This window comes from Trypanosoma grayi (assembly GCF_000691245.1).
Source record: "Trypanosoma grayi strain ANR4 Tgr_62_V1, whole genome shotgun sequence".
NCBI lineage: Eukaryota > Euglenozoa > Kinetoplastea > Trypanosomatida > Trypanosomatidae > Trypanosoma > Trypanosoma grayi.
The window spans coordinates 9,990-27,901 of NW_008825681.1; the positions used below are offsets into that span (position 1 = coordinate 9,990).

Here is a 17,912-nt window from a genome sequence, read left to right on the forward strand (position 1 = left end):
AAAAAAAAACGTGGAAACGCCCACACCCACACACAAAGACTGTCATGCCTTTGTTGTTGAAGTGGCCTTTTTTTTTGTTTCTAGTGACCAATATGTCTGCCGATGTTGTCGTAGGACGGGGGAGGGGGGAATAACAAATAAAACAAAGGGAATCTGGAAGAACAGGAGGAGTTTAGACCAATATCTTCAGCATCCCTCTTCTTCCCCACGTCAATGTGCTACAAACTGAAATAGGCGCATGTGTGCCCCTACAGTACATAAAAGGACCATCGCAGTGCGGCGGCAACAAAAAAAAAACAGACGAAAGGAGCTTCATCCACGACTTTTCATTTACGCACGCACTACTTGTCACGGTAACAAGCTGCGTGGAACGATGATAACCCCAACAGGGTAGTGATCACTGGGGCAGTCCCTCCTTGGTAACTCTGCATGCCCGGCGAGCCTGAGTACGGCTGTGCAGGCGACGTGCTGTTCGTCAAGAAAAATGTGATCAAGCACCTTGCCCTCTCCGTTCGTTGATGGATTCACCGCGGACACACGTCGTGGGTATCGCTCACGATATGTGGCATAACAGTCATGCAGCGACAGCCCGTGATTGATGGTGTGGGTAATGTGGTACTGTTTTTGTGTGGTATCTTCTAGATTCCCGCCCTCCACGACGCCCCCGCTGCTGCTGCTGACGGTAGGTGAGCCGCCGTCCGTTCCACCGTACTCCGCATCTCTATCGCTGTCCGGCACTCGCCAGCATTTTACCACGTTGCTCCCCGGTGGAGGGGCCCCATCAAGTGCATAGCGAACTGGTGGTGAGTTCGGTTCCGCGTTGAAGTCGCCCGAAAGTATGACCGAAACAAGCGGCTTATCACCTCCCTCCCCCAGAATACATTTTTCATACTTTTCCTTTAGACACTCCATCGTATGTAGTATATGGTGCATCTGCCACAGCTGACACTCCGTGCGTTGCCAGATGAGGTGCACTGTACCCACCACGTAGATTTTGTTCGGCATCACTCGATCACGCAGAACGGTGATGAGAGCGACATTATGGGAACACACTTGCAGAAAACGACGTTCGCGTGGCAGGAGACGCGAGTCGGCAGCCGCTATCTCATTGAAGCGGATAGGGACAACCTCGCAAGGCTCGAAACGATTCTTCAGGTAAAAAATGCAGACTCCCTCCATCTCTGCATGTCTATGTGAGAAACCGTCCTGGTCGTAAGAGTTAGTGGCGGTGTTCGGTGCATTTTGGCGCTCTAATTTGGGGGAGGCGACATCGGTTTCGTCAGTCGTACAGTTACTCCTTGAATCCTCGTGGAGTTTGTCGCTCCAAGACCTTGGACGCCCTGCCGCATCCGTAATGACGAGATGGTCGCCAGCGTACCCAAGGTTTGACCGCAACCAGCCACCAAGCATATCAGGCCTTTCAAACATATCGACGCTGATTTCCTGTAGCGCTATAATATCAGGGGAGGCATTCCGTAGCTCCTTTTGCAAGAGGGATCCCCGGTAATCCTCTGCGAGGGCGAACACAGGGCAATGTGGGTACCGGTCAGTGCTTACTAAACGCTGTGCTAGGATGTTGTAGCTCAATATTTTCACCGCTTCACGCATTGACGATGTACGTAAGTTTTTCCCAATATTCGTCTTCGACCACCCACGAAAGACAGAGCTTCCATCTTCACCCCGCGAAACATTTTCACGGCAGTCACTCTGTAATGTCTCCGCATTTAGACTAGGAAAACTGGCGTTACAATGCCTCTTTTCGCGGCGCTCAAATAATGTCGGCTGTCGGGGCACCGTCATGTGACTATCACCAGCGGCAGATGGGGAGGCACCAGTTGCCGACTCTTCATTCAGCTGAAATATGGGAAGCCCCGTCACTCTTGGAATGAAGTGATGAGGGGGATCACCGGCATCGTCGTCGCTTGCTAATGACAGTGGATGAAGTGGTACGGGTGACGGCCTTGCCATCGCTCTATACATAAAACACTAATGAGTGCCTTTAGTCCAAGTTCACACGGTAAAATATGTTTGCTGTGCGACTACTCGTAAGGCTTTCACAGGGTGAAGAGAGCACAACAACACAAAACAAATAAATAAACCAGGATGAGGGGAGAGCGAAAGTAACAGTAAAGCCAACAGCAGAAGCAGATGTATATGTACAAGGCCATAACAGCAAACGATCAACCAGTACTGGTTTTCGTACTCTCACCATGAGAGGATCCTAAACCAAACGACGCAAAAAAAAAAAGAAATGCGACATAGACGGATAATGCACACACACACACACACATACGCTCACTGGAACCCCTCTCTCTCTCTCTCTCTTCGTCGCTAGACCACACGCCGTCTTACATATCTGTGTGTCCCCCGTCTATGTGTGCATATAGCAAATAATGCACATTCCTATGTGTACAGACGCATACATACACACAGAAACACAAACTTCAATAAGAAGAACAAGACGTCATCACAAGACGACCACCCCCCCCTTCGCCTCCCCTTTTTTTTTGGTTTCCAAAGGGCATCACAGCTGCCCACCGCGCATTCGACCTACATTGCGGTATAGTTGACCAAGCTCTTCATCGCGTTGAAGCACCAGCGCCTTCAATTCCCTAATGTCCTTTTCCATTTTGGCCCTTGCCCGTCCCTCCCTAAAGGCAAGACGCCGGTCATCATCCAACAAATCAGCGCGACGCGCCCTAAGCTCTTCTCTCCTCCCTCTTAGCATACTTATTTTGTTATCCTGTTGCTCGATCTTTTCTCTCAGACTGACGACATCCTTTTCCTGCACCTTCGTCGCAACCTGTTTTTGTAGCAGCGCAAAGCGTTCGTGCAGCTGGATGTCCCCCTTCTCTAGCCGCCTCAGCTCTTCGGTGAGCTCGCGCAGTTTCACACGGAGCTCCTGCTGTTCCTCGAACTGCTTCCCGCGAATCGCAGTGACTGACCTCTCCCGCGCCCTCACCTCGTTCATGTTCTTCTTCCACTGTTGTCGCACTACCTCCAACGTCTCCACTTCCTTCGCCAACTCATTCACTTCCTTCCTCACAGCGGCGACCTTATTGCGCGCGTCGAGCACCTGCGGGTCGTGCGCGAGTTTTTGCTCTGCGCGCTTTAGCTTCGTGATGTGTTGGCGAAGCGCAGCATTTTCCTCCGTCAGAAATCTTCGCTCCGCGGCGCGCCGAGCCCAATCGCTGTCGCTCGAAGGAATGCCCCTCTGCTGCTGAAGCTCGTTCAGCCGCACCCGCTCCTCTTCAATGAGGCCGCGGTAGTACTGGAGTTCCTCCTCGAGCGCTTGCACGGCTTTGTCCCCATGTTCCATCGCGTGTCAGAGAAGTACACACAAGCCGTCGTCCGTTTGAACCAAACTATTTTGGTTGAGCGCTCCACTAATCTTGGGAGCAGCTCCTTTGCGAGAAAAAAAAGGATAAATCATTATACAGACGAAGGCGGAAATAATGAAGGGCGAAGCAGGCCACGCAAGAATAGATCAAACGGAGCAGAGCAGAGCAGCACACACCTCCACAGTACAACGTCTTCTCTATCATGCCGCTCAATGCTAAAAGAAAATTAGATTGAGCACCCCCGTTCACAGATAATTTAGAAAAAAAANAAAAAAAAAAAAATGATCATGTGCGTAAGCCCAACTTTCCCCTACCACGAAAAACACAAAAAAAAAAACGTTTCTTTCGGTAACGCTTCAGGGGGCACAGTAATCACTTATCTATCAATATTCGAAGAAAAATGAACGGCCAAGGGCGGCAGAAACGAAATAGAAGTGTAGGGGATTTGTTACGGCTGTGAACGCGATTGAAGAACCGGGAATCACATTGGCGTAAAGACCAAAAAAAAAATTGCTATTTTTTTCTTTTCATTTTCCTAGAGTAGGCAGGAGAAACCAAATGTATCCCCTTCAGCTCAGCAGTGTCCTCTGGTGGTCTTCTTGTGTCATATTCAACCGAAGGGGGTATCTATGTAGACATCTATGCTGAGTCCGGCCCGCCGCGATTGCGGCGCTGCACTCCTTACCGGGTCAAGAGCCGCAGTAGAAGCAGTCTTCACCGGGTTGGCCCGTTGGGGTCACCGGCGGAGTACCGTTGGCCTCTTTGGCCAGCTTTACGGTCTTCGGGTCGACGGTGAACTTGATCGCGTCCACGGAGGGTCTGCTGCGTAGGTAGTACACGCCCGTCTTGAGGCCTTTTTTCCACGCGTAGAAGTGCATCGACGTCAGCTGGCCAGAGGTAGGGCTCTCAAGAAACAGGTTCAGGCTCTGACTCTGGTCAATGTACTTGCCGCGGTCCACTGCCATGTCAATAAGATCTCGCTGCTTGATTTCCCACACCACTTTGTACAGCTCCTTCAGGTCGTCCGGGATCGCCTTGATCTTCTGCACCGAGCCGTCATTGGCGATAATCTGGTTGCGCATCTCATCGCTCCACAGGTTTCTCTTTATGAGATCCATCACGAGATACTTATTAACAACAGGGAACTCACCGCTCAGCACGCGACGAACATAGATGTTCGATGTGAATGGCTCGAAGCATTCGTTATTGCCAAGAATCTGCGAGGTTGACGCGGTTGGCATTGGTGCTACCAGCAGAGAGTTCCGCATGCCGCTCGTTTCAACGCGCTTCTTCAGCTCATCCCAATTCCACCGCCCACTCTTTGGTTTTTCATCCCACAGATCAAACTGCAGTTTTCCTTCCGATGCGGGGCTTCCATTGAAGCGCGCATACCGTTCCTCTTCTTCCGCCAGTTCCACGCTGGCCACCACCGCGCCGTAGTAAATCGTCTCGAAGATATCTTCATTGAGCTCCCTTGCCTTGATATCCGTGAACGGTAGGCGCATGAGCGCGAATAGGTCCGCCAATCCCTGCACGCCAATCCCAATGGGGCGGTTGAGCATGTTGCTGTCCCTGGCCTCCTTCAACGGGTAGTGGTTGCGGTCAATAACCTTGTTCAGGTTCCGCGTGACGACCTTCGTCACTTCGTACAGGCGCTGGTGATCGAATTCAACTTTGTTATTAAGGAAACGCGGCAGAGCAATTGACGCAAGGTTGCACACTGCGATCTCTTTCGGAGACGAGTATTCGACAATTTCCGTGCAAAGGTTTGAACACTTGATCACACCAATGTTATTCTGGTTCGACTTCTTGTTACATGCGTCCTTGTACACCAGGAAAGGCACACCCGTCTCCATCTGCGTCTCAAGGATGGCAAACCACACTTCCTGCGCCTTCATTGTTTTCACACCGCGCCCCTCACTTTCGTACCGCTCGTACAATTTCTTGAAATCGTTGCCGTAGCAATCGCTCAACCCAGGCGCTGTGTGTGGATCCATAAGCGTCCAGTTTTCATGCTTTTCCACACGCTCCATGAAAAGGTCAGGAACCCACAGCGCGTAGAAGAGATCACGCGCACGCATATCTTCCTTACCCGTATTCTTCTTAAGAAGAAGAAAGTTCATGATGTCGCCATGCCAAGGCTCTAGGTAAATTGCGATCGCACCCTTGCGCCTACCGCCGCCTTGATCCACATAACGTGCCGTATTATTCCACACACGTAGCATTGGCACAAGGCCGTTGGATGTACCGTTCGTTCCCGCAATATAACTCCCGGCACAGCGGATGTTGTGAACGTGGATGCCGATACCACCAGCCGATTTGCTGATTATGGCGCACTGCTTTAGGGTGTCGTAGATGCCCTCAATGCTGTCATCCCGCATTGCAACAAGGAAGCAAGAGCTCATCTGTGGTACTGGTGTGCCAGCGTTGAACAGTGTCGGTGTTGCGTGCGTAAAGAAGCCAAGAGACATATAATCGTATGTTTCCTTCACGTGTTGCATGTCAGCACCGTGAATACCGATGGCAACACGAAGAAACATATGCTGTGGGCGTTCGATGATCTTCATTTCACCTTCAGCAGTTTTCACGCGCAGTAAGTATGAGCGTTCCAGTGTTCGGTAGCCGAAAAAATCAAAGTTCATGTCCCTCTTGTAATCGATCATGTCCTGGAGCTCCGTGTGGTGCTCCACCACGATTTTCCACGTCTCCTCTGACACAAGCGGTGCCCAACGCTCCGTCCCTGGTATCCTATAGTTGAAGAGGATACGGAATGTTTCGAGCACTGAATCATTCGTCTTTTTGTGCAGTGCCGCGACACATAGGCGGCCGCCCAATAGGCCGTAGTGTGGGTGCTTTGTCACAGCATAGGCCGCCGTTTCAGAAACAAGTCGGTCCAATTCCGTCGTTGTGATGGCGTCGTACACACCATCCACGACAGACTTCGTCAGCCTGTCAATGTCAACGTTCTCTGTGTCCAAATCTCGAGACAGCACCTCGAGTCGATGTCGAATCTTTTCCGTATCAAACGGCTTCAGCTCATCATTAGCATTTTTTACAAATAACTCGGGCTTCATCTTTAGTGCTTCTTAAATCTTTTCACCTTCTGTACAACAATATAAGAAGGAAAGAGGATTGTGCGGCTTGGTAGAAAAGTGACATATTACGAATGCATTTTTCTTTTGGTTTCTCTTGGTCTTCGCATGACCTGCAGCAAGTACTACAGAGGAGCGCGCCCAGAGAAACACAAGCTGCGGATAAGAAGAACAGCCACGGCCCGCAACACCATCCCACGCACACTGCAGCATAAAGATGTTGTTTCGAATTGGTGAACTTTAGCCCCTTTCCCGCTCCGTCTCTCCTGCCATCGGAAGGCGACACACCGTTAGTTCCTTGTTTTTTTTCTTTCTCTTTTTCTCCCTTCTCTTTTATCCCTTTCCGTGAATTTGCAAACTCACAGTGAGGGCTTTTCATGGATGCATTCCGCGCCATTCACAGCTTGCAGCTCTTAGTCCAGCTTTGTTTCTAGATCCCAGGCCTGCGCGAAGATCTGTATCGGTCTTTCTCCAACACAGCGCAGCATGTAGGTGCCAGGAGGAAGAATTACGCGTGTCTTCTCCACATGCCCCTCGTTGACAGAGGCGACTGTATACCATCGCGAGGAGCCGCGGGCCCCACCGAGGAGCCCCAACGAGGGACCCACTTTGACCTCCAAGAATACCCTCGTGCTGCTGCCGTGCCTTTTTTTACCCACCGCATCTCCACCCGGCGAGGCGTGAAGGAAGCTCGAAGACTGCGACGCGATGCTCGTCAGCTGCATGCGACAGCCCACATCCACCGACACGTTAATGTCCGGCTCAATCTCGAACGAAACGCCCTTCTTGACAACCGACTCAGTTTCCGTGAACCAGTAGCGGCGGTTCATGGAACGCGGCGGCGGCTTTACAAAACGAACCTTGTTGCCGTCCCGCGAAAATGAGATGTGCTTGCGCGGGCGTTTCGCCGACCCTTCAGCACCAAATCTTGGGCGCTTCGTCCTTAGATGCTGCATGAAACCTACCGGGCTACACCGCTCCCTCCTCTTCTGCCTTCCCACCCAGTGTTTAGTTTTAATTAGCGTCGCGTTAGCTGTGCGGAGTTACGTATTGCGCAATTGCGTGTGCTGCTTAACACGCAACTGTAAAACGCCCTCCAAATAAAAGAAGACCTATATATATATATATGTTATATGTTATATATGTATGTGGGTGTGTGTCTACACGCGGCACTGACCTGGACGTGCGAGAATGTGCTCTGTTGTCCCACTTCCCTCTTTTGTGAGCCGCCGCCCCTCCCTTTACCGCCACAGCGAAAGGTGGTAAGTAGAAAGATAAATGCAGGTGAAAAGAGACAATAAGGGGGCGATTGGAAAACCAAAGAAGTGCCATGCCTAGTCTGGCCATTGCACACATCGCTCCTACAAACAGTCAACATAGCTCTCTCAATCACAAGTCATTGGGCTTGAGCGCAACAGCATCGGATTGCAAGGTGCGCCAAGTATGCTCACTCCACCACCGCCCCCGGCAACGAATAATAATAATAATAATAACCGACAGACCCAAAGGCTAATGGCATGCAGAGCCCTTCAAGATATTAGAAATATATCAACACGAGAAAACACAACGGGATTTTAGCCATCCCTTCTGCTGACTCCCGGCATGTCCTAATCGTGGGCATCCAGTGATGCAAGTGAAGTGCTCGTCAAGAAACGATGAAAAAAGTACGAGAATCCATATGAAATTGCAGCTCCTACACCAGTCGCACCTCCATGACACAAATGATGAGCTCAGCAACACCAAGAATACAACACAACAGACAGCGGTCCTTGCACAAGCGACAAGGAAAGAAAAAAAAAGCAGCTTCTCTCACAAAGTCAGTTGCACACGCACACCGAAGGGGTCTGTGGTGGTGTAGAAGTGCTCCACTGCCACGCCCAAAGCGCATGTCGCCGAGGACGCATATCGTGCAGGCGTCTGCAGCGACAGCACCCCCGCCCCACATCCCAATCGTGGACTGAACGGATCCACCACAGTTCAAGTAAGCATTTCCTTTTTTTTTGTTCACAGCAACACCAATAATCGTCGTGGGATTCGGGACTATACCATAAAAAACCGGAACCTAAGAAGGAGCTTACTCTTCACAAATGCACCGCACGTCCTTGTTGACCACAGATTCTCTCTCTCATTCTTTCTTGAGGAGGCCTCCGTACAAAAGGTATGCGGCATAGCTAACACAAAAATCAAGTTCATCCAATCACACGTGCCGCTGTGGTGGCATTGCATATGCCTCCAAAATTGTGAATTGATCTTCCGTTTGCATCGCCACATCGAACGATATGCGAAAAAAGTCTCATGGCAGGCCTTAAGACCAGTGAAACCCAAACACACTCTGGTGATATGTACACATGTATGCCTGAATGTCCATATTAGTCACTCCCTTTCATCTTTCATCATGAACGAAGAAAAAGACAAAACAACATAGCGAATGATAATGGAACAATGAATGTAACCGTCAGCAAGAAATGACCTGGCCCAGGCTGTTTCTTTTTTTCTTTTCTAATCCTCACAGTGAATATGTGTTAACTAGGAAGTGGAGGGAGGGCCCACAGCCGCACATGTCTGCCGTCTGCGCCACCGCTCGTTGCAAGGCCCTCACCGTTCTGCACAAACACCACTTGCTCCACGTTGTCACCCTCGTGACAGTCATGTAGAACCACAACAGGCTCCAGCGCAAAAATCTTAGAAGACGCATTTGCGGCAGAGGCCTGGCGGTAAACCGCCACATCACCGTCACGCGAGAGTGCAACGGTGAGATGCTCGTGGTGCGAGCCGCCGTAGATGCTGAGAGCCATCTGCATAGGTCGCACGGGATCCCACCCTTCGTATGTGGAATCCTTAAATTGACCAACAAGGGACATCACACGTTCCGTCTTGGAGTTTACTGTTTGCGATTCGATGTCATAAACGCTACCACATCCATCTTCTGTAAAGACAACAAGGTACTCGCGTGTGTTAAATGCAGGCACATTCTTGGTGGTGAGCCCAAGAGCCAGAACACGCTCCTGTGAATCTCTTTGCACGTGTATACTGTTCCGCAATTGAATCCCGGACCCGTTTGGAGGCACATGCACCGTCGCCAATCTCGCCGCTTTGAGAAACGATCCGGCCACAGCAACAGTAGTGTCCTGCATCGCCCACGTCAACGCGTTTCCTACCCTGAATTTATCCTTCCCGAGGAACTCTTTCCGGCGAAGACTAAATACCTCAACTTCGCAGTCCTTGTCGTTCATCATCACAATGAGATCGTATGCCGCTCCCGCCAAACCCCATGACGGGAGGGACGACACCAGTCGGTGGCCGGGCAACTTGCAGGAAGACTCCAGAGTCAACTGGCACTTGTTTCCAATGATAAACACAAGGAAGGTATCGCTGTTGCGCTCACTGACCGCCAACCTCGTGCCATCGTAGGAAAAGGCGGCGGCACGCACCTCCACTCTTCCCCCGCCTCCCATAGCCTGCACGACTGCTTCATCAACGGAGACAAAGTACTTCTCCTGTAACTCCTTCCCCCGAGCCATAAAGGCGCGGTTCGTGTTCTGAGGGTACAGGCGTGCCCTACGCTTGCTACGACAGTAAATGAACAAGTAGCGCTGGCACGGTGAGAGAATGAGGGCATCCACCTCAGGGTATCCTCCCAAGACAGATGTTGGCTTCGCAGGCATTTTTTCACCACGCTCCTTCTTTGCAGGAGAAGTGACTGCACCACTCTCTTCTTTGTGGTGTTGGCCTTTTGTCTCTCCGTGTTGCAATGTCTCGGTATTTGATGAATTGGTAACAGCGGCATGGCCAGAAAAAGTTGACATTTGTGTGGCTGCAGCTGGACGGCGTGCGCGTTTGTGTTGTGACACAAAAAACAGTACCAACAGGGCGCCCGCCACGAGGCATGCTGACACCACAGTCCACAGCTCCGTTGGCGAAGCTGGAAGCTGCTTCACCAGAAACTGCATGGGGCTCATGATATCAGGGTCGTAAACAGCCAGGAAATGAACTTGTTGGTCACTGTGACCCAGGGAAAGAGATATGGAGAAAGAGGGGGAAAGGACGTCTTCCATCCAGAGAACCAGTTACATATTCACTCATGCAATACAACGTGTAGCGGTGCTTACACGGTGGCACATCCCGGCACCCTTGCTGGCACACAAAAAACTGGCCCTCACGATTGGGGATAACCGCAGAATGGGCAGTATGCCACGAATGGCGTGCCAGAGTCAATGAGGATGTGTTCATTTGCGGCGCAGACGGCACATTCTAATTGAAACAGACGTGAAGGCTCACCACTATTCGTTGTGGTCACGCTCTTATCATCCACAAAGCCGACACCACGTCTCGATACTCCGTGTGTACTCTCAACACGGTGTGCACCTCCGTTTATTTGTTGGTGCTGCTGGTTGTGGTCTTCGTGGGGAAGATCCACAGAAAGTCTCAACGAACCTCTCGCCGTTGGATAGCGGTGTGCGTGAGTGAAGAGGAGATCCTGTATTTCCTTCGCATCATCGCCAGTGTGTGCTTGGCCCTGATGCACCGTCGGTGTGAACTCCACCACCCGTGCCACGTTGGGCGACGGCGACGGTGACGGAGGCAAGCGGAGGGTGCCACGGAGATGCTCCTGCAGACGTGCACGCAGCTGCCCGAGTCTTTCCCGGTGCTGCTCACCCACAGTGGAGCGGACTTTCTTATCAATCTCTTGCTGAGCCGATATGACGCACGGAGGCTCGTCCGTTGCAGCAGGGGTGACGTCTGCCACGGGAGACAGCACGATGGGGACGTAGTTCATGCGCGCATTGAAGGCACCGCTACAAACGTGACACAGACACACACACAAGCAGACAACGATAGAGAGAGAGAGAGAGAGAGAGAGAGAGAGAGAAAAGGGAAAGGGGGCAAAGTAAGAAGATAACAAAAAACAAGAGTAGCTACAGTGAATCAGAGTGCGTTTTAGCCCAAATGTAATCTCAATCTCTGTGTGGTAAAAGATAGACGCCCACTGATGGGATCGTCTACGACTTACCCCACACGGCACCACAAGCGCACACAAGAGCGAGCGTTTCGGCGCACAGTCGCAATGGCCCCCATCATCCAAGACGCAGCGAACTTCAAACCAAAGAGTGTTCTATTTGAAGTGCCACCCCTGTCACGGGGTCTCGGACTAACGTGTACTCCCTCCTAAATTCCTCGGACTCAAAGAAGGCGTTGAGGGACTCCTTCGACACGCTCGTCGTGCAGTGCTCCAGCTGCGAAACGTCGATGCGCACCTTAGTCGGTTCCACCCCACCCGACATCTGCCGCTCAAAGGTGCGAATGGACTGCACTGCCACCTTGATGTGGTGCTGAATGAGTGGGAGCGGCTCCGTGTCCGAGTCGAAGTACTTCCGAAAGCGGTTCTCCATTGCGCTACGCAGGCTGTACTTCTGCGTTTGGATGAAGCAACGTAAGAAGAGCGAGATGGCGGCGCTGACGTCCTCGTCGCGGACAAAGTCACGTAGGTGGAGCCGCGCATGTGCCTCTGAGAGACGTATCACTGACTCCATGTGACGGACGGTGATGGCGAGGCCGCCGTGCTTGGACTCCTGTCGAAGTTCAGTGTATAAACGCGCAATCGTATTCGCGTCAATGTTTGAGACACGCGGGTGACAGTGCGCCTTGGCGTACAAGATGTACTTCCGCAGCAGCTGCTGTGGCAAAGGCTTATCGCTGGATGGGTCCTCATCCTCCTGCAGAGACTTGTCAAGGACAGTGTGGCGCAGGGCTTGCAGCTGCATTTCAATGGCACGACGCTCCTCCTCAGTGGGGGCGTTCTCCAAAGCGTGGCGCAGCTTTGAGAGGCGGTCGTGGAGTTCCCGCTCGGCGCGTTTGTTCTCGTCCTGCGACCGTGGATGATTACGAATATGCGAGTGACATATGAATGTGGCTAACTTCTCGTCGAGTTCCACATTGACTTCATCCCGTACAACAAACAGGAGGTCAAAACGTGATAAAATCGGTGTTGTGAGGTTTACATTCGCGTCAAACGACAGGGAAGGGTCGTACCTTCCACCGATCGGATTTGCTGCTGCAAGAATGCTGCACCGCGCTGAGAGTGTAGTAACGATACCTCCACGAGCAACCGATATTGTTTGCTGTTCCATTGCCTCGTGAATGGAAGTGCGGTCCTGGTCCGACATCTTGTCAAACTCATCAATAAGGCAGCTGCCGCGATCTGCTATAACAAGAGCCCCCCCTTCCAGAACGAAATCTCCGGTAACACTGTCCTTGTGAACAGAAGCTGTTAGACCCACTGCCGTTGAACCTCTCCCTGTCGTGAATACGGCGCGATTTGCTGTTTTTTCCACAAACTTCAAGAATTGGGACTTGGCACACCCCGGATCCCCAACGAGCAGCACATTGATGTCTCCACGAATACGGTGCGACTGGTCCCCGCCCACATCCTTCGGCACACCACCGAGCATAGCGAGAAGAAGTCCCAGCTTGATGTCATCGCGCCCGTGGATGCTGGGCGCAATGGAGCGGAGGATTTTCCGTCGCAAGTTCGGGTGCTTCGAAAGATCCATAATGCGGGCCCGCTCGTCATCTGGAAGCCGGAAGCTGCCGACCTCTGCACTGCGGCGCACCACGTTGTTAGCGTGTAGCACCGTTGTGAATACAGGAAACCCTTGGCGGCTGTTCAACAAAGGATCGAAGTTATTGCGATAGATGCCCGTCACGTCCACCTCCTCGCCTGGGTTCGCGCGGTCAATGAGGTCATTCGTAAGTACAACTTCCAAACTCCGTGGGAGACGGCCGGGTGGTACCTTCCCTGGTGACTCCTGGAGCACAATGGTCTGGTGGTTACGGTACTCTGTGAGAGTCATATTGACGCGGAAAGGACCCTTGCTGTGGCAACTTGGGCACATACTCACCCGTTGCTCCTTGTCACCACGCTGGTAAATCGGTCCAATTATATAGCTACAGCGCACACAGTCGTAACGAACAGCCTGCATTTGTGGGTAAACAGGGGAGCGGCGGATAACTACTCCCTCTACACGCACCAGAACGTTCATGTGGATCTGACGAAAGTCTCGGATAGGATCACACAGCGGTAAATCGCAAATTCGAACTAAAATGCATCGATGTACCTTGCGGTAGTGTGGAAATAGCCTAAATACGAAGTAGTTTGCTGCGTCCTCTAGCAACTCAATCATAATATCTGGAACGTCAACCAACCACAACGCCAGCACAGAGTCATAGGCACGGCTCAAGTGACTGTAACTTAGTTGAAAACTCTGTTCGTTTTCACGCGTCATAAGGTTCACCTTCTGTTCGTACACGCTTACACCGTGCTCAACATAGTTTAGGTAGAAATTGTAGATGCGGTTCTTTACAACACGTCGGGGGAGCTCCTGCGCAAGCCACTCGACCAAATCGCACTGTGGTTGACGCCAGTCAAAGTCCATTGACTCCAATTCGCCGCGAACATAAACGCCATCGTCTTTTGAATTTCCCACAACTCCATCAGCACCCCCTTCATTCATGTTGTCGTCGCCGTTATCGTCATTTCCCCCAGCTCCATTTTTCCCAGCGTCCTCTCCAGCATTTGTACCATCGTAGTAATCATCATCCGCGCTGATCAGGGACTCTTCATCGTCCACATCACTAAACACTCCCTCCTGCAGTTGCCGCTGCTCCTCGCGAAGTCTCTGCTCCATTTCCTTGCGTCTGTCCAGCAAAGCGTCCACCGCTGCACGCCCGGAGTCTGATATGACGGAGACGTCCGTGTCATCGTCGATCCAGTCCTCATCCGCCACGTCATCCTCGGCAACCTCGCTCTCCTCATCGGGGTGAAGGTAGTCCTGCTCGTAGTTTTCGCCAAAGAGGTCCTCGCCGAGTTCTTCTTCCGCCTCCTCAGGCTCTTCGTCACTCTCGCGTGCGTGGCGTGGCAGCCCCTCGTCGCGGGCACGCTTGCGGTGTGGCGGCATATTGCGAACTCCGCGGGGAGTCTACTCTTGCCGGCGATGTGCAACTTGCTTGGGGGTTGATTGCGTGGCAGGTGAAAGAAAGCCGTATCATTTCATAGGTTTTTTTTTGTGTATTTAGGCACGGGCATAAATATCACTGATCAGGCAGACACACCATTGCTGTGAAATGCGCAACGTATCGTGCACCTCTCAACCTCTCCCGATTAAAGAAATAATAATAATGATAGCAATAATAACAATCATGGACCACACCCCAACAAGGAAAGCAAAGACTAGAAAATATTAAATAATGAAACAAACGAACAAGAAACCATTGAACGAATCTGTATTTTGACAGTAGTCAAGTCAGTCCCTTGGCCAACACTGATCTACTCTTATCTATCCTTTTTCAGAAAAGAGCTGCTTTTTGCCGCTCTTCACATCCAGCGCAAAGAGCCCTGCTTCTTTAATTTCCTCAAAGTTGATGAACTCATCATCACCCACAAGTACAGCAGGTTTTTTTTCAAACGGCTTTCCTGTGAGGAACGTATTGCGTAGACTCGGCCGCCTCCTTGTCGCCCCCAGCCGAGTCACCAACGCCTGCGTGACCCACAAAGACGACTTGTACTGTTGTTCCCAAGCACGCATCGATAAGAGCATTTTGATCTCTCCAGAATACAATTTGTGATGAACATCATGCGGAAAGTAAGTTGGCCACCATTTTAGTGCCTCTTCAGGGATACTTACATCACATGTGTTGTAGAACAGTGGAGCAGGCGCATTTAAGCCATTCTCTTTTGGGACACTAGCAGCTCGTGGCGAAATATTCCACGCGCTACCAATATAACCAAGTGCACGCTCAGGTATCCACATTTGAGAGCACCTGCTCCTCACAGACTGTGCCCGAGCGCATTCCACCAACAGCGCCCCACGGATAGGCATCTGAATTAAAAAGTGCATTGGGGTTCTCGCTACCATTTCCTTAACAACAGTTTCCTCCTCAAACTGTTCAACGTTAAACAGGCAACAGGATTTGTGTGCCGAGGAGAGTGCGTCTATATCGGTAGGACCAGTGGGGAGCACTATGCCCTGCTCTTGCGGCTTTAGTCGAAGGTAACGGCCAACCTCTGCTGTGTGAATAACAAAATATGGTGAGGAAAATCCACGGAGGAGTGAGTATTTCCGAAGTGCTTCCTGCATGTCAGAATTCAGCTTCGGAACAGTTGCGCTGTGCGACACATTAAGGAGCAAAGGTGCGGAAAACTTAGCCGTCTCCTCTCCAATGCGCTGATGCCTGGAAGCCGCAGCGGACTCCGACGCAAAGGATGCCAGCAATGGGTAGCTGCGCACCTTGTCTGCCCCGACGAAGACGCCACTCGCCGCCAAGTCAATCTCTCGCGTGGTGGGGAACACCGTATGGTCTTCAAACTGGTCAGCGCAGAAGTACTCCACCGCCCTCACCTGCCCTTTCCCTGAGAAGTGAGCCACAAATATTGGCGCTCCGTCCCTCTTGCGCCCCGCATCCAGACAAGTGCCATGCAGCTCGCCTTCCCGCATTGTCACCCAGGTACGAGAAGTATACCCGAACTTAGAGGCCTTCCGTCGCATCAGCAGAGCGATGGCGGGAGGAAATGGCAGATTGGTAAACGTATGCGGTTCGTATAAAACACACTCTGTAGGATTGTATCTTCCAGGGTAGGGTGTTTCCTCAGCGTTTATCCAACGGCGTCGCCTGCCCTTCAATCTCACCCAATAGGGGCTTCTAAAGCCTTGCTCCTCGCTTACCGAGGCGAATTCAGTAGAGCGACTCTCGTTGTACAACACGCCTGTCGGCGTTAGAGGGAGTGACCCTCGTGTTCCCGAAACAATGGCGCTTTGGTAGCGTTCAAAATATTCTGCATCAGTCGTGTGTGCAGCATTCACCAAGACGCGGTCGAAGCCGACGACCTGCAAGTCAGTCGAACCACACCCTGGCATCAGCGACACATCGCACAGAATGGCATTCGGCAGGAGGGTCACCCCGCTCTTTAACCTCCCCACAAGTCTCTTAGGCACCCACACATCGCTCATTAAGTTGTGGCGTCTTGCAAATGCCATGAGACCATGACCAATCTCCTCTGGAAAAATGGCACCAGTAAACAAGCGTGGCGCCCTCCGTCGAAGCGATGCCATGCTACTTTCTTGTCCAACGCGGTGAAGAATGCCAACACACTTCTTTTCCATCTTCAATACCTTCTCCGATATTTCCTTGGGTGTGCTAAAACATAGAAGAGGGGGAAAAAAAACCATTCCGTTTTTTCATGAATTTTCGAAATGACGTCGTGGAAACAACGAGAAGAACCCACGGGGTTCCTGTATTTATGGCATTGAGGCTATATGGAAGCATCTAAAAAAGAGAACTTCCAGTATTGCGTAGTGTTTGTTTTAAGTGTGCCATTCGGATTGCAAGGTATTCGGTCATTTCATCGCCGCATGCCTTTAGTTCAGCTGCAACCTTCTCCCGCTCCAGTGCGCACCGGTAAGCGCGCCGTCGACATTTGCGATAATCCATGAGCATCTGGGCATGGTGTGGCTCCATGGACACAACAGACGCATCATCCGACGCACTATCATCAATCAATGTCGCACTTGCACCTCTTTCCTGCGAAGAAGATCGCCCTCGTTTTCCATTCTTACGCTGGTATCCGTTTTCTCTGCTAACTTGCTCCCTTTTCTTTCCAGCGGTGAACTTCTCCATGGCCTGTGCAATCTCACGGAGGCGATCCAGTTCCTCATCGATTCGGAAATCTAACTCCCTGAGTCGACGAACATAACGCCAGGCGTCTGACCTCGCACTCTCCGAACTCGCCACGAAGTACTCCAGTTGATTCATCTGGTAGCTACGAGAAATGATCAAAAACCCACGAACAGTATGGAATTTGCACTAACTTTTGATCTGCTCAAAGACATACATGCATATGTCTGTATGTGCAAGGATGTGTCCCTGTCTATACGCCTTTAATGGCCTCAGAATGAAGAACGCGGGGGAAAGCAACAACAACACAAAAAAAATTCAACCTGTCCTTTACACATAACTGATCACGTAAGGAAAAAAAAACACTTACCGGTGTCCCCTCGCCCAGAGTTAGCGAAAATACAACGAGGGCACAAAGTGTGAAATTAAAGGCTATCACATTTATGATGCCGCCCTTCTCACAAAGACCCTTGCGTTCATACGGGATTCTCTCATTATTAAAACTCTATCGGGAGAAGGGAAAGAAGATGATGACACTCTTTTCTCAAGTTCTGTTGTCTTGACTTTCCCCGTGTCACGTTAGATCTTTTTTTGCCTATTTGGCTTTCATTTCCCGCCTCCTCTCACCCTTTTGTTTTAAGTGTACTCTCATTGACCATTTTTACCGTCACATCAGCATCTTGGAAATCTCACCGTGAGGATCAGGAATACCCTTACCATCAGGCCCACACTAAAACATCAATAGTGATTCACCCGTACCCAGTGAGGCCGGAAGCGGTGAGGCGCATGTATATGCATCGAGGGAAAGCAG

At 51.2% G+C, this 17,912-nt stretch overlaps 9 protein-coding genes across 9 annotated transcripts; all 9 read right to left on the reverse strand.

The window, feature by feature from the left end:
* Positions 1-348: 348 nt before the first annotated feature.
* DQ04_00621040 (endonuclease/exonuclease/phosphatase) lies at positions 349-1,968 on the reverse strand (the record flags this gene model as incomplete). The annotated part of the gene is made up of 1 exon (XM_009309386.1): positions 349-1,968. One exon carries the CDS (start codon positions 1,966-1,968, stop codon positions 349-351), a length of 1,620 nt encoding a protein of 539 aa, XP_009307661.1.
* A 556-nt stretch (positions 1,969-2,524) lies between these two features.
* Positions 2,525-3,319, reverse strand: DQ04_00621050 (hypothetical protein; the record flags this gene model as incomplete). Its single annotated transcript, XM_009309387.1, has 1 exon — positions 2,525-3,319. One exon carries the CDS (start codon positions 3,317-3,319, stop codon positions 2,525-2,527), a length of 795 nt encoding a protein of 264 aa, XP_009307662.1.
* A 711-nt stretch (positions 3,320-4,030) lies between these two features.
* Positions 4,031-6,415, reverse strand: DQ04_00621060 (putative origin recognition complex subunit 1, putative,cell division cycle 6; the record flags this gene model as incomplete). Its single annotated transcript, XM_009309388.1, has 1 exon — positions 4,031-6,415. One exon carries the CDS (start codon positions 6,413-6,415, stop codon positions 4,031-4,033), a length of 2,385 nt encoding a protein of 794 aa, XP_009307663.1.
* A 431-nt stretch (positions 6,416-6,846) lies between these two features.
* DQ04_00621070 (hypothetical protein) lies at positions 6,847-7,389 on the reverse strand (the record flags this gene model as incomplete). Its single annotated transcript, XM_009309389.1, has 1 exon — positions 6,847-7,389. One exon carries the CDS (start codon positions 7,387-7,389, stop codon positions 6,847-6,849), a length of 543 nt encoding a protein of 180 aa, XP_009307664.1.
* A 1,566-nt stretch (positions 7,390-8,955) lies between these two features.
* DQ04_00621080 (putative ubiquitin-protein ligase-like) lies at positions 8,956-10,392 on the reverse strand (the record flags this gene model as incomplete). Its single annotated transcript, XM_009309390.1, has 1 exon — positions 8,956-10,392. The coding sequence occupies one exon, from the start codon at positions 10,390-10,392 to the stop codon at positions 8,956-8,958; it is 1,437 nt and encodes a 478-aa protein (XP_009307665.1).
* A 197-nt stretch (positions 10,393-10,589) lies between these two features.
* Positions 10,590-11,210, reverse strand: DQ04_00621090 (hypothetical protein; the record flags this gene model as incomplete). Its single annotated transcript, XM_009309391.1, has 1 exon — positions 10,590-11,210. The coding sequence occupies one exon, from the start codon at positions 11,208-11,210 to the stop codon at positions 10,590-10,592; it is 621 nt and encodes a 206-aa protein (XP_009307666.1).
* Positions 11,211-11,529: 319 nt separating this feature from the next.
* Positions 11,530-14,388, reverse strand: DQ04_00621100 (minichromosome maintenance (MCM) complex subunit; the record flags this gene model as incomplete). Its single annotated transcript, XM_009309392.1, has 1 exon — positions 11,530-14,388. The coding sequence occupies one exon, from the start codon at positions 14,386-14,388 to the stop codon at positions 11,530-11,532; it is 2,859 nt and encodes a 952-aa protein (XP_009307667.1).
* Positions 14,389-14,766: 378 nt separating this feature from the next.
* Positions 14,767-16,590, reverse strand: DQ04_00621110 (hypothetical protein; the record flags this gene model as incomplete). Its single annotated transcript, XM_009309393.1, has 1 exon — positions 14,767-16,590. One exon carries the CDS (start codon positions 16,588-16,590, stop codon positions 14,767-14,769), a length of 1,824 nt encoding a protein of 607 aa, XP_009307668.1.
* Positions 16,591-16,753: 163 nt separating this feature from the next.
* Positions 16,754-17,239, reverse strand: DQ04_00621120 (hypothetical protein; the record flags this gene model as incomplete). Its single annotated transcript, XM_009309394.1, has 1 exon — positions 16,754-17,239. One exon carries the CDS (start codon positions 17,237-17,239, stop codon positions 16,754-16,756), a length of 486 nt encoding a protein of 161 aa, XP_009307669.1.
* Positions 17,240-17,912: the final 673 nt, after the last annotated feature.